Below are 13,703 nucleotides of genomic sequence, written 5' to 3'. Positions count from 1 at the left end.
GAGATGATCGTCAGCATACGGATGATCGGTATCTACCTAATTTTCAAGACACATAGCCTTAATTATCAGACATTGAACAGCTTTGGAATGAATCGAAATGCAATTGAGCAAAAAAAATATTTCTAGTATACACAAATATATCCTGATATCAAAACAGGGGTTCTCAAAGAAGCTGTTGCTTCTACATCTCGTACACTATGGTACACAGATCTTTACAATGAAGAGCAGACTTGAACATAACCGCTAATTGCAACTGCATGGTTGCGGGGATCAGTAGAGCGCTTGAGGCTTCTTCTCATCCTTGGAGATAATCAGGCCTCTCTTGTAGAGCTCAGAGTAGATGGTCTTCTTTCGGCCAAGATCCTCGTCGTTGTCAGCCTTGCTCAGACGCTTGCCGCTGAACTTGAGGTTGGGTGGTAGGTGACCGGCAGCTTTGTACTTGGACAGCTTCTTGGTGACCGGCACAGGCTTCTCCTTGAGCCTGGTAGAAAGACCGGTCACGAACTCGCCAATGGTACTGGAGGAGCTGATGGTCTTGTCTGGGATGCGACGGCCCATGAGCTGGGAGCACCGCTTTGCAAACTGTTGTAGGCGTTAGTAAAGATCCTGCGGCAGCATGAATGGGAGTAACGAACGGCAAATTTAACTTGGGAGTCAACTAATGAGAGAGCATGGTGAGGGCCTTGGGCAATGTTCTTCTCGGGCACCTCCTCGATGATGAATTTCTCCGGAGACTCAATCTGGGCATCTGTCTTTCCGCCAATCTGGCGGAAAACAAAGACAAGAGCTTCCATTGTCTTCGCGTCGGGGAACCGGAGAGCGGTGCTCAAAGGCTCAGAGCCCAAGACAACACAGCTATCAAGCATAGCCTGAATCTTCGGATCGTGCGTAGCAACCTCACAAACACTAGTGAGAGACTTGCCCAGCATATGCATCAAGCAGATCTCAACAGCAGCCTGGTGAGCGGCGAGAGGCACAGCCCGGACCTTGACATCGGCGTCATAACTAAACCAATCAATCGGTTAGCAACCCGTTACCGAATCGAATTGAATTGCGGAACAGAGCCGGAGCCGGAGCGGGAGCAACATACCGAACATACAGATCCGTCTCCTCATTCACACCCTGCACAAACCACTCCTTATTCTCAGTAAATCCAATAACATCCAGCCCCTCCCAAGTATCAGCCTGCACGTATGAAGAACCAGATGCCAGACCTCCCTCCTGCACAGTCTCTCCAGCCGCAAGACCATCCTTTTTATCTTCCACAACTTCCTGCTGTGTCAATTGAGACTCGCCGGTGTATGGGTCCTCTGCGCCCGGGGGCTTTTCTGTGGCCCAGAGTCGGCGGCGAGTGCGCTCGAGGAAGGAAGGGGAGTTGGAGGAGTCGGAGGACGCATTGCGGCGGAATTGATGGGCTAGCGGGGACACGCGGGGAATTGCTCCTTGTCTGCAGTTTGAGCACACGTATAGTGCTTCCCGTAGGGGGACACGCATTGCTGGGCGCATGATTGCGGTGTGGGATGGTTTTGATGTTTCGATCGATGCTGGGAACTTTTGCGCGGCGAAACAAATCTCATGATCACGTGATGGTCTTGGCATTGATGGATTCCCGATATCTGTAGTCTACCAGTTTGATTCTAGCTTCTTTTCGAGAGTCATTTCGTTAATTTCATTCAGTGGACCGAATTAGAATCAGCATTTGCCTTTCCTTCTATTCCATTGGTCTCGGGCAGTACTGGACTGTATTGTACAGTGGCTGGGACATAAGCCCTAAATCATAAAATCAGCCGGTGAGCATGGCTAAGAGCATTAAGGATAGCTGTCTGCATTCTACGCATACTGGCGTAAAAATATTTGTCTTTGGCGATCAATTTCTCACTTAGATTTTCCCAAGTGGGGTGAATTGTATATACATGCTTCGCTGATATCATACTATAACAGAACCATAGATCGGTACATCAAAAATTCAAAATGGCGAACTTTTCTTTTTACTCGCGAACGAACATACCAGCCATACCCATACCGGTACCAATGCACATGCTGACAACACCAATGTCCTGGCCGCTGCGCTCCAACTCAGGAAGCAGATCGGCGACCTGGCGGGCACCAGTGGCACCGAGAGGGTGACCAAGAGCAATAGCACCACCGTTGGGGTTGACCTTAGCCTGGTCAATACCCAGCTTGCGAATGCTGTAAATAGCCTGGGAGGCGAAGGCCTCGTTAATCTCCCAGACACCGACCTCAGGAACGGTGATACCAACGCTCTGGAGCAGCTTGGGGATAGCGACAGCGGGGCCAACACCCATCTCATCGGGGGCACAGCCAGCAACAGCAGTAGCGACCCAGCGGGCCTTGATAGAGCCGGAAAGACCGAGCTCCTCGGCGGTGGAGCGGCGCATCAGCAGCGAAGCAGCGGCACCGTCACTGACCTGGGACGAGTTACCAGCGGTGCTAGCACCGTCGGGCTTGAAGGCGGGCTTGAGCGTGCCCATCTTCTCGGCAGAGATGTTGTGACGAATACCGTCATCCTGAGTAACGGTGATCTCCTTAGCGGGAGCATCGGGGTTCTCGGCATCGAAGAACTTAGTGGTAACAGGGACGATCTCGGAGTCGAAACGACCGGCCTTCTGGGCGGCGGAGGCCTTGGCGTGGGACTCAGCGGCGAAGGCGTCCTGGTCAGTACGGGAGATTCCGTAGCGCTCGGCCACGTTCTCGGAGGTCAGACCCATGGGCATGATGCAGTCACGGGCGTCCTTGGAGTATGACTCCTTCAGCTCGGGCCAGAGGACAGTGGGGATGGCACGGGAGCCGTAGTTGCGAGTCATGTGCTCCATACCACCGCCGACACCGACGTTGAGTGCGCCTGCGCGGATACCATAGGCCACGGCGGTGATAGCGGCCAGACCGGAAGAGCACTGACGGTTGATGGTGTTGAAGGGAACGGAGTGAGGGAAACCAGCGTGGATCTGGCCCATACGACCAGCCTTGGCACCACCGAGCTCCTGCAGGACGGAACCGATGGTCACGTCGTCGATGAGTGCCGGGTCCAGGTTGGGGTTGGCCTTCAATGTGGCGCGCAGGACGCTGGCGAGAAGCTCCTCGGGGTAGGCATCCTTGAAACCACCCTTCTTGGCGCGAGTGATGGGAGTACGCAGAGCAGAGAGAATGACAATATCGTTAGGCGACTTCTGGAGCACCTGCTTCAGACCGCGGGGAATTGGGGAGGCCATGATGTGTGTTTATTATAATTGAAGTCGTAAAAGATCGTAGATGCCGAGATGTAGTTTTCTCGGGGCCGCAGGAACTAAAGTAGCAACAATGTCTAAGTGATGCGCTGTCAATGGGCCAAGAGTGGAGGTTAAAGAAGAGAAGAGGCAATTCCCCAAAAAATTCCCCAACAAACCCGCCCGAGGCAAGAGGTCTCTTAAGGGAAATGCCGGGTGGAATTCCGGGGTCGGATGCACATTGGTTGGCCAGTTACCGTTGCGGCACTGAAGATCGGCTAAGCACTCTGCCATGTGGGGATCAACTACGTAGGTATGCCTACGCCGCATAGACTTTCTTGACTACATCTTTAATCTACACATACTTATACTAATCAGACGCCTGCAGGTAATAAGACAGCTTTTCCTGATGATCCACTGCAATATTATCCCGGAATTGACCATAATACAAATCCATAATCGGATAGACAATGCTGACCAAGTGCCGTCGGCTGCTTTGTCATCCGGTCGGATCGGATGGCGGTATGCCGATGTGGCGATGGGTTGAGTTTCTATATGGAGTGAAATTGATAGGATGTTATTCGTCTAGTTAACGTTATAGCAAATGACTAGTAACATTGAAGATATCGTTCGTTGGCCATGACGGCAAGTGAGATAACACAAAGACAGCGAATAAAACCGAAACTTCAACATGTAAAAAACGCAAATCAATACCCCGATTGTCGTCCAGGTATTCGGGTTAATAATAAGTCCGAAGTATTTCAAAAGTTTGCTTCAGTTCTCAAGTGCCCACTTCGTCATACTGTGCGCTGTCGGATTCTGCTCTCGAGGCACAAGCCAGAATTGCACAGCAACAGTAGGTTCAAGGTGACGAATCCACACATCCACCATGCGCCACAAGCTATCATTGGCAATAGGACGACCCCGCGAATTCTTCCACCCATTAGCTTTCCACTTAGGCATCCACTCAGTGACACCCTGGAAGATATAAAGCGAGTCCGTTCGAAGAACAAGTGTATGGAGTGGATGGGTGTATTCATTTCCATGCTTCGGCTTATCAACCTGACAGACATTGATGGTTGTAATGAGAGCAGAGAGACAAGCCTTGAGTAAAGCGACCTGGGCTGTATTTGGGGTTTCCTTGACCTTTGTCGCGACGTTGTATTCATTGTTGTGCCCGAAGAATACACCCATTGAGCAGGTGGGCTCACCTTTGTTGGGAATGTTACTGGCACAGTCACCGTCAATGTCGACGACGAGGCAACCAAAGTGGAAGGGGAAGTTCCCACAGTCAGGGCATTTTATATTTGCGGTGGGGCATGCGAGGAAACGCCAGGGGCCCCAAGATACTGTGATATCTCCTGATTTGAAGTATTCAGGGTAAGTATCTGGCTTGAAGACGCGATGTGGAGTAAGTTGGTCATTGTTTTTGTTGTCATTAGCTCCCAGTCCTCGGCGCTCATCGTAGGTTGGGTGTGGTGGTGGTTTATGCCCAATCGCGCACCCCCGAGCGTTTACAACAGGATTCTGGTTAGAGGGATAGAATCAGTATACCTAATGGTTGATCTGTATGTCTGCGAGACTGCTGGTGGTAATAAAATGCTGGGGTTCTGTGGGTTCTCTCTCTCTCTCTCTCTCTCTCTCTCTATCGTACCTGAGTTTTCTGAGGGTTCCTCTTCTTGCGTGTCTTGAGAGTTCGGGGGCGGTCCTTGATGATCTCAGTCTTGATCACACCGGTCTTAATAATGTTGTGGTCCATTTTGATTGATTGATTGATTGTCAGTTGGTGGGGATGGTCAGGATTGCCTGTGGGAGTAGATGAGGTAGGTGAGTGAGATGAAGAGATATGAAGAGAGACAAAGGGACGTGATCGAACTCTACAAACAACCTAATGTCAAAGAAATCATGATTGTTATTGAAGTATCCAGAAACACTTAAAAATAGTAACAAAGATACTAAATCCCACTGCCACTCCATGTCCCATATGAAGTTTTTAAACCTGAACGCCAGGGGAATCATGCAGACTAGTGTCATGTAAAAGGCATAAGAGCAGATGGTATGGTACATCAGAACGGATCAGTCTAGACCATAACCGAAATGACCCTCTAACGAATGACAGATGATATGTTTAATTGCGGATGATATGACTGTAGTGCCCTGGGACCCGACTTCGACACTTCTCACAGTCAGCACGGTATCCCATGGCAATGGTTGGTTTCTTTGGTGAAGCACGCTCGGTGCGAACAAAGGCCCGGGGGATAGGAGTGGGTCGGCGGGTTAGAACGGGGGTGAGAAAGGCGGGATTCTGAAGAACCTCCGCATCTGGGGACCCTCGGGGAGAGTGAGAGTATGCAGCCAAATCTGTGTCGCTTGGAAAACTACCCATGGTAGTATCATTGTCATCTTCACTGATAGGGCTTGGAAGTCCAATATGCATGTAATAGTATCCATTTTCATTCACCACATCTTGGGTTGAGTGTTGGTCAGGGTTAGAAGAGCCAGGTCCATATGCGACCGGGCCTGAACTGTGGATCGGGATGGCTGTGTAGGTCCCACTGGTACTGCTTGCTTGATTGAGATTACTGTGGGGCATAACTGACTTGATGCTCATGTCGTTACTGGAGGTCACCAACCAGGGTGAGAACTGGGAGCGAGCCTGAGCAGGTGTTTCCGCAGTGGAGTTGCTGACGGTCGGGGGCCATGGGTGTTCGAGTGAATGTCCCACAATACCATTTAAAGCATACTGAACGCCTTCAAGTTGTTTCTTGGAATTGGCTCCTTCATCAGAGGATTCCACGGGGGTCAGGTTAGGGGCTCGGAAGTGAATCGGGTCAAGATCGATTGAAGGCCCACGGAGGTCCGAGGTTTGCCATGGCTGACAGAGCTTCTGTAATTGAGTGGTTGTTAGTGATGGGCACTGGAGCACTGGGATTCTGACAAAGAGCTCAGGGTGTGAGCTGGAGTTCATGACGTGTCGTCAACCTACCTTGTTCTGGGGATCAGCATCAAGCTCCGAGTCGAGGTCGTCATCTCGATGGCGCTTGACCCCAAGCATAGCTGTGGGTATGCTCACAAGTTGGAGCTGATTGAGTTGGTGCAAGGAACATGAAGAAACAAATCAGTTTGGGGAAGCAAGGGTTGGGAAAGAGTGAAGAAACAGCTTGAGTCGGCAGTCACAAGTAATTTGCCCGGGCGGAGAAGGAGGGAACCACAAATTTCTAGGTAACAAGCTACAAATCCTACATTGAATGCCACGAGAGTTTTCTTATTTCATGGATTGAAAAGCAGATGCCCAGAAATCGAAGTGACTCAGCTCTGACCCCATGATATTAGTTTTATGCCTTGATCCCTAGTTAGATGACTTTGTGAGGTCACACCGCTGACTAAGTAAAATCCTCAAGCCTCGGGATTAATCATACAGATTCCTATATTGGAGCTACAGAGTACGGAGTAGTTTTGATTCTCAAAGATGAAGTTCAAAAATCAAGGTCAATTGTTACGGTGAGCTGGGTTTTGATGTTTGTTTACATTGAGTCCAGCCAGCCCTGATCTGACATGCGTTAAGTAAAAGTGATGGGTATATCCGTGACTAAATCCGATCGTGGGTTGAGCACATGTGTGGGTCTTGATTGGCTGATTGGATTCACGGCGCACAGAAACTACTAGACTTGGTTGATGTACTCCGTACAGGCAATAATTGCACCGATTCGAGGGATCAGATTCGAATCATAGCAAATAGTAAATCAAGGAATAGAAAAAGTGAATCATTTTCAACATGATCTGTCATTCTGTACAACATTGAAACTAGTGGAATCTAGATGGAGTTTCTGCGGAGGGAAATCCCTTGAAAAGCCCAGTGAATCATCAAATCGATGTCTCCACTTTTTACATCTTTCCCATTTAATAGGAATTCCACTTCTTTTCGGTTCCTGACTTCTTAAACAATTTCTTTGTAAGTTTGGTTCCTGTTTCCTGTCTCCTTGGTCTTGTGTGAAAAAGTTTTACATATCTTGAACTCTCTCTCTGACATCTCCTAATTGTGCCTTGACAGCTCCCATTCGTCTGCTACCCACCATGCCTCTCGTCAACACCACAGAATACAACGAGGACACTCGTGGTAAGTATGGCACTTTAGTAGAGTCGCAAAACTCAGCAGTTATCCAATTCACTTTCATTATGCTAATTGTCTTCTATCAGTCCTCGGCTACGATCCTTTGTTGCCGCCGCAGTACCTACAGACTGAGATCCCCGCGGTGAGTCATTTTTTTGTGTGCCACCCCCGCTATTCAGAAACAAACTAACAATGGATCACAGCCCGAACGTGCCATGAAGACCGTTCGTGCTGGTCGCACTGAAGCCGTCGAGATTATCGAGCAGCGCGATGATCGTCTACTGGTCGTCGTCGGACCTTGTTCCATCCACGACCCGGACACTGCCCTCGAGTACGCCCGGCGATTGAAGGAGATCTCCACCAAACTGTCCAAGGACCTTTTGATCATCATGCGCGCCTATCTGGAGAAGCCCCGTACCACTGTCGGCTGGAAGGGCCTCATCAACGATCCTGACCTGGACGAGTCCTTCCAGATCAATAAGGGTCTGCGCGTCTCTCGCAAACTCTACGTCGACCTGACCAGCACCGGTCTCCCCATCGCCAGCGAGATGCTCGACACCATCTCCCCACAGTACCTCGCTGATTTGATCTCCTTGGGTGCCATCGGTGCCCGCACCACCGAGTCCCAGCTGCACCGTGAGCTGGCCTCCGGTCTGTCTTTCCCCATTGGTTTCAAGAACGGCACCGACGGTGGCCTCACCGTCTCCATTGACGCTATCGGCGCCGCTTCCCACCCCCACCGCTTCCTTGGTGTCACCAAGCAAGGTCTGGCGGCCATCACCAAGACTGCCGGCAACGAGCACGGCTTCATCATCCTCCGTGGTGGTAACCGGGGAACCAACTACGATCGCGAGAGCATCCGTGGCGCCCGTGAGGCCCTGCGCGCAAAGAAGCAGCGTGAGGTCGTCATGGTCGACTGCTCGCACGGTAACTCCAAGAAGAACCACCTCAACCAGCCCCTTGTCGCTAAGGAGGTTGCTGATCAACTGCGCGAGGGTGAGACTGGCATCATTGGTGTTATGATCGAGTCCAACATCTACGAGGGTAACCAGAAGGTCCCGCCTGAGGGACCTTCCCACTTGCTCAAGGGTGTCAGTATCACCGACGCTTGCATCAACTGGGAGATGACCGTTGAGACCCTGGAGGATCTTGCAGACAGTGTGCGCGCCCGTCGCATCATCCAAAAATCCAAGTCCAATGGTACCAACGGCACTCACTAGATTCCTGAGGGAGTAGTATCTTGCTTTATATGATTGAATATGTCAAAATTGTGTATCATGGTTGCAGGGGAAAATGTGGTTTGATTTTTTTGTACTTAAAAAGTTCCCCATGGGGTCGACATAGATACCTTTTCTATCCTATTATTCGATAATGCAGCGTTTATATCTCGGTTTCAATTTTCCTACCTTCTCTGAAATGATTGTGCGCTGTAAATGACTAAGTCGGTGTACTGTGTGTGCCCTAAAAATCGGGTGTCAGTCCGTCCGCCTGGAGTGTATAACAAAGTAGACGTCGGAGCTTTCCCCAGAGGACCCACCCCAATCCCCAAGAAATCTTAAATGACAGCTCTCGGGTCCTGAATAAAGTGTCCACAGGATCTACGAGATCGATCTCATTCTCCACTGCGGCGCAGGGGCCAGGCGTGCAGGATTTTAGGGGTCGTGGTGGTGAGAATTTACCGGGGGGAAAGCGCTTTGCCGCTGGTGGCCCGATGGGGAAAGGAGCCTCCTACTTACGGTTAGTGCTGATCCGATGGGGGGAGGACGTTTTCCCACTTAATAATATTGTTAAATTGTCTTGGATTTTCGGGGTTTAAAGTCATTGTGACTCGTGGGTGGTTGGCTGCTACTGTAGCAATGATGATTATCAAAATTTGCCTTGGAAATCAGGCAAAAATTTTAAAGTAGTTAACTAGCGTACTATGTAGTTTGATCCAAAGTACAGAGAACATGCAGGTCATCTGACGGCGGGGTAGTCTCGCACTGCTGCATAATCACTTCAACTGGCAAGAACTAGCATAAAATATGTCAATATGGCATCCAACATATCATTTCAGGGTGTGAACACTGGGAATCAATTTGGGAATAACAGTGGCCATGCGAATATTACGCAGATATGTGGGTCACATGTGTAACTCAAATGGACTCGGAGATAACTCATCAGTCTGACTGTAAATTAGTCAACTCAGGACCACCATTCACTGACGGCTGTCTACGGGATCTTCGGACTACAAATCCCCACGATGACAAAGATCGCATTCAAAACACCAACGGAGGTCTGCTCAAAGACTCATACCGCTGGATTCTGGACAACAGGGAGTTCAAACAATGGAAAAGCGACGAAAACAATGACAACCGTCTGCTCTGGATCAGAGGAGACCCCGGCAAGGGCAAGACAATGCTTCTATGTGGTATCATCGATGAGCTAAGCTCGACTGTGGAGACTGCAAACGTTTCGTCCTTCTTCTGCCAGGCTACCGATCCGCGAATCAACAATGCCACAGCTGTTCTACGTGGCTTGATATATTCGCTTGTTGAGAAGCAGCCATCTCTTCTCCACCATGTGCAGGTTCAGTATAGTCAAGCGGAGAAAGAAGTGTTTCATGATAGAAACGCAGGGCATGCTCTCTCGAGGATCTTTTCGAATATTCTGAAAGATTCAACAATGCAGAGCACTTATCTGGTTGTTGACGCCCTGGACGAATGCACACAAGATCACCCTTTTCTTCTGGACTTCATTATCAAGGAGTCATCTGCCTACCCGCAGGTGAGATGGCTGGTCTCAAGTCGCAACTGGCGTGACATTGAAGAGCGTCTTCATGCTGCAGCCCATACGGCCCCGATCTCGTTAGAACTCAATGAGGTATCCGTATCCGAGGCTGTTCGCAAGTTCATTCAATATAGGATGCACCAATTAGTGGAGGTCAAGAAGTACAACAATTTGACCCGCGACGCGATTTCAGATCACTTACTCGCAAACGCGCATGGTACCTTCCTTTGGGTAGCCTTGGCCCGCCAAGAGCTCACCAGGACCCCACGATGGCAGGCTCTCCAGAAGCTAGCAGCTTTCCCTCCAAGACTTAACGCTTTATACGGTCGGATGATTGATCAAATCCGCAATTCGGAAGGTGCAGAGCTTTATAAACGCATACTGGCAGTCATGTCAACGGTTTATCGACCTACAACGCTAGATGAGCTGCAATCTTGCATGGATATGCCTGACGTCATTTATGACTACGAAGATGTATCGGAGGTTATAGCCTTCTGTGGCTCATTTCCAAATGTTCGCAACAATACCATCAATTTTGTCCATCAGTCTGCAAAGGACTTCTTGGTAAATAAGGCGCTTGCTGACATTTTTCCCGCAGGTATAGAAGCGGCGCACCATTCAATTTTTTTACGCTCTCTCAATGTCATTTCCAACATACTTCGACGTGATATCTTTGGGATCAAGTCTCCTGGGTTTCCGATCACAGAAGTCAAAAAACCTAGTCCAAATCCATTAAGGGCCGCAGAATATGCGTGTCTCCATTGGATCGATCATTTCAGGATTGGAACCTCAGTGAAGATATTAATGGCGACCTTGAAGATGGTGGTTCGATAGATTTGTTTCTACGAACACAATACCTTCACTGGCTTGAGGCGCTTAGCCTACTTGGAGGCGTGTCAGAGGGAATAGCTGCAATGTTGAAGCTGCATGCCTCATTTCAAGCAAGTACTCATTTCATGGCCACACCTTGATATTTTTACTAATCTGTTACCATTACAGAAAATGAGCAAGTCACAAGACCTGATTAAACGCGTTGGTGATGTTTTACGATTTATCCGATACTTCAAAACTGCGATCGAAAATGCTCCTTTACAGGTGTACATTTCAGCTTTGGTATTCAGCCCTACCCAGAGCATGACCAGGGTTTGTTTCCGAACGGTATCACCAGAATGGGTGATCATGAAGTCTGCACCCGAAGATTATTGGCATCCATGTCTCCAAACTCTCGAGGGGTACAACACTTGTGTTGTCTGGTCTCATGCTCGCAATCAGCTCGCATCTGCATCTCCTGATGGAACAATCAACATCTGGGACCCGAATACTGGCCAACGTATCTCCAGTCTAAAGGGACATAGCGATAGTATTACCTGGAAATCCATGACAAAAGAGGGGCACTAAGATACCATAAATTATCTTGCTTGGTCACAAGATGGAGCTCGACTTGCGTCACTGGGATACGGTGGAACAATCAAAATATGGGACCCGGATACTCAACAATGTGTCTTGACTCGGAAGGAAATCAAGCATTCTATCAGGTGTTTTGCCTGGTCATATGATGGAATTCGAATCGCACTAGCGCTTGAGCGGGGCAACGTTAAAATATGGGACCTGAAAACTGACCACACTGACCATTATATGTCGATTATTGGCCATGATCGTTCAGAATGGGCGTCTATTGCATGGTCCCCTGATGGGAGTCTGCTTGCATCAAGGTTGTCAGATTCTACTGTTAGGATCTGGAACCCGGTCACATCACAATGCATATCAACACTTGGGAGAGCCGGCAATCCCGGCCTCTTTCATTCCTACTCCGTTGAATGGTCATATGATGGGTCTCGCCTCGCAATGGCATACTCGGGTTTCGTTGAGATATGGAACCCACGAAATGGTCAACGAATCGCGAATTTGGACGGCGGATCCACGTCTCTTCGACTCCAATGGAAAATACCTATTGCTTGGTTGAACGATGCAACTAGGCTCGCGTCGTCATTATCTACACCGAATGTCATGATTTGGAATCCTACCACGGGCGAACGCACATCGATACTTCGAGGACATAGCCGTCTTGTCTCAGCTATTGCCTGGTCGCACGATGGAATTCGGCTTGCATCGGGATCGGAGGATTGTACTATAAGGATTTGGAACCCGGTCACCGCACAGTGTATTTCAATCCTTAGGGGCCATTTCGGAGATACCTTCGCCCTATTCTGGTCCAAAAATGGGTCCCAGATTATCTCGGGGTCAGATGATGGAGCCATCAAGATTTGGGACCCTTCTACCGACCGCAATACATCGACACCTGATGGACACACTGATCGAAGGTCTATCGCTTGGTCTTGTGACGGGCAAAAACTTGCATCTGTGTCTAATGACTTGACAGTCAAGATCTGGGACAAGTACACTGGCAAATGTACCTCGACTCTCGAGGGACATGAAGCATGCCCTATACACATTGCCTGGTCGCGCCATTCAACTTGGCTTCTATCCACATCTCTTGGCAATCTTAGGGTGTGGGACACCGTGACCGGACAATGTATATCCATTCTGCGACACACCCACGATATTGATTTGTGTGTTTGGTCAGACGAAGGGACCCTCATCGCGTCAAGCTCATATGATGGGACTTTTTCGACCATTATTATTTGGAATCAATTCACCGAACAGATTTTATGTGTATTCAAGCCACCACATGATGCTCCAGTTCACGCACTTGCTTGGTCCCACAATGGGACCATGCTTGCGTCGGCGTCAAACGGAGATGAAGATAGACAGCGCTTTTTAGGAAGAAAAATCCACATTTGGAAGCCATCAACCGGAGAGATTGTATGGTCTTATTGTCATACTTTCAGATTGTCTGTTATCTCCTGGTCATATGATGACACACGGCTCGTAGCAGGGGGGCGGGACATCATGATCTTCGATCTAACTAATGATAGCTTTTCCACCATCGAAGAAGGTCACGGAAAGACAATTTCGTATATTACCTGGTCTCGCGATGGAAGCAAGATTGCATATTTGTCATCAGACATGACAGTCTATATCTGGTACCTTGATGGCACCGGTCCGATCAAACAAACTCACATTGAGCATGTTGGGCTATATGGCTTCGTTCGATTCGATGAAGTCGATTCGAATATCTTACATACAGCGATTGGTACACTGAAACTCCAGCCCTACAACCCTGACCCATGGATTTCTCCAATGCCGAAGTGGGTGGGATATGGCTTGAAGCATGACAGCTGCTGGATAACATTTGAAGGAAAAGATCTTTTGTGGCTACCCCCCAGTACCGGCCAGTGTACTCATCTTTAACAGCTATATCTGGGACGACTGTGGCAATCGGCTGTTTCTCAGGTCGTGTCTTGATCTCGGAGTTCTCTGAGCCTCCCAAAGGATTGTTTGCTTGGTCATGACGTTTCTTCCAATAAACATGATTTTGAAATAATTGATGCAATGGCAATACTCTCCCTGATTATAATGAACTGTCGTAGGCTTTAATAGATAGAAATAGAGCATTCGAAAGCTGGAAAAGGAGACATGAGCAGATTTTCTATGTACTGTACATCAATATACACGGAGGCTTCCCTCGGATCTCGAAA

The 13,703-nt window shown here is 49.0% G+C and overlaps 6 protein-coding genes across 6 annotated transcripts; 2 read left to right on the top strand and 4 right to left on the bottom strand.

Moving 5' to 3' along the window:
• Positions 1-270: 270 nt before the first annotated feature.
• On the bottom strand, positions 271-1,506 carry N7520_009395 (mitochondrial 54S ribosomal mL50 protein; the record flags this gene model as incomplete). Its single annotated transcript, XM_057143329.1, has 3 exons — positions 271-582; positions 636-1,005; positions 1,091-1,506. The coding sequence occupies 3 exons, from the start codon at positions 1,504-1,506 to the stop codon at positions 271-273; spliced, it is 1,098 nt and encodes a 365-aa protein (XP_056992617.1).
• A 482-nt stretch (positions 1,507-1,988) lies between these two features.
• N7520_009394 (uncharacterized protein) lies at positions 1,989-3,230 on the bottom strand (the record flags this gene model as incomplete). Its single annotated transcript, XM_057143328.1, has 1 exon — positions 1,989-3,230. One exon carries the CDS (start codon positions 3,228-3,230, stop codon positions 1,989-1,991), a length of 1,242 nt encoding a protein of 413 aa, XP_056992616.1.
• Positions 3,231-3,998: 768 nt separating this feature from the next.
• N7520_009393 (uncharacterized protein) lies at positions 3,999-4,983 on the bottom strand (the record flags this gene model as incomplete). The annotated part of the gene is made up of 2 exons (XM_057143327.1): positions 3,999-4,751; positions 4,879-4,983. The coding sequence occupies 2 exons, from the start codon at positions 4,981-4,983 to the stop codon at positions 3,999-4,001; spliced, it is 858 nt and encodes a 285-aa protein (XP_056992615.1).
• Positions 4,984-5,352: 369 nt separating this feature from the next.
• On the bottom strand, positions 5,353-6,279 carry N7520_009392 (uncharacterized protein; the record flags this gene model as incomplete). The annotated part of the gene is made up of 2 exons (XM_057143326.1): positions 5,353-6,111; positions 6,211-6,279. 2 exons carry the CDS (start codon positions 6,277-6,279, stop codon positions 5,353-5,355), a joined length of 828 nt encoding a protein of 275 aa, XP_056992614.1.
• A 1,019-nt stretch (positions 6,280-7,298) lies between these two features.
• N7520_009391 (3-deoxy-7-phosphoheptulonate synthase) lies at positions 7,299-8,555 on the top strand (the record flags this gene model as incomplete). The annotated part of the gene is made up of 3 exons (XM_057143325.1): positions 7,299-7,341; positions 7,422-7,477; positions 7,539-8,555. 3 exons carry the CDS (start codon positions 7,299-7,301, stop codon positions 8,553-8,555), a joined length of 1,116 nt encoding a protein of 371 aa, XP_056992613.1.
• Positions 8,556-9,367: 812 nt separating this feature from the next.
• Positions 9,368-13,416, top strand: N7520_009390 (NACHT nucleoside triphosphatase; the record flags this gene model as incomplete). Its single annotated transcript, XM_057143324.1, has 4 exons — positions 9,368-9,452; positions 9,515-10,668; positions 11,104-11,464; positions 11,534-13,416. The coding sequence occupies 4 exons, from the start codon at positions 9,368-9,370 to the stop codon at positions 13,414-13,416; spliced, it is 3,483 nt and encodes a 1,160-aa protein (XP_056992612.1).
• Between the last annotated feature and the right edge of the window lie 287 nt (positions 13,417-13,703).

This window comes from Penicillium odoratum (genome assembly GCF_028828045.1).
Source record: "Penicillium odoratum strain IBT 22623 chromosome Unknown utg000006l_segment0_segment0, whole genome shotgun sequence".
In the NCBI taxonomy this organism is placed as follows: Eukaryota; Fungi; Ascomycota; class Eurotiomycetes; order Eurotiales; family Aspergillaceae; genus Penicillium; species Penicillium odoratum.
Note: the sequence above shows the minus strand (reverse complement) of the source record. Positions and strands in the feature narration are given on the sequence as shown.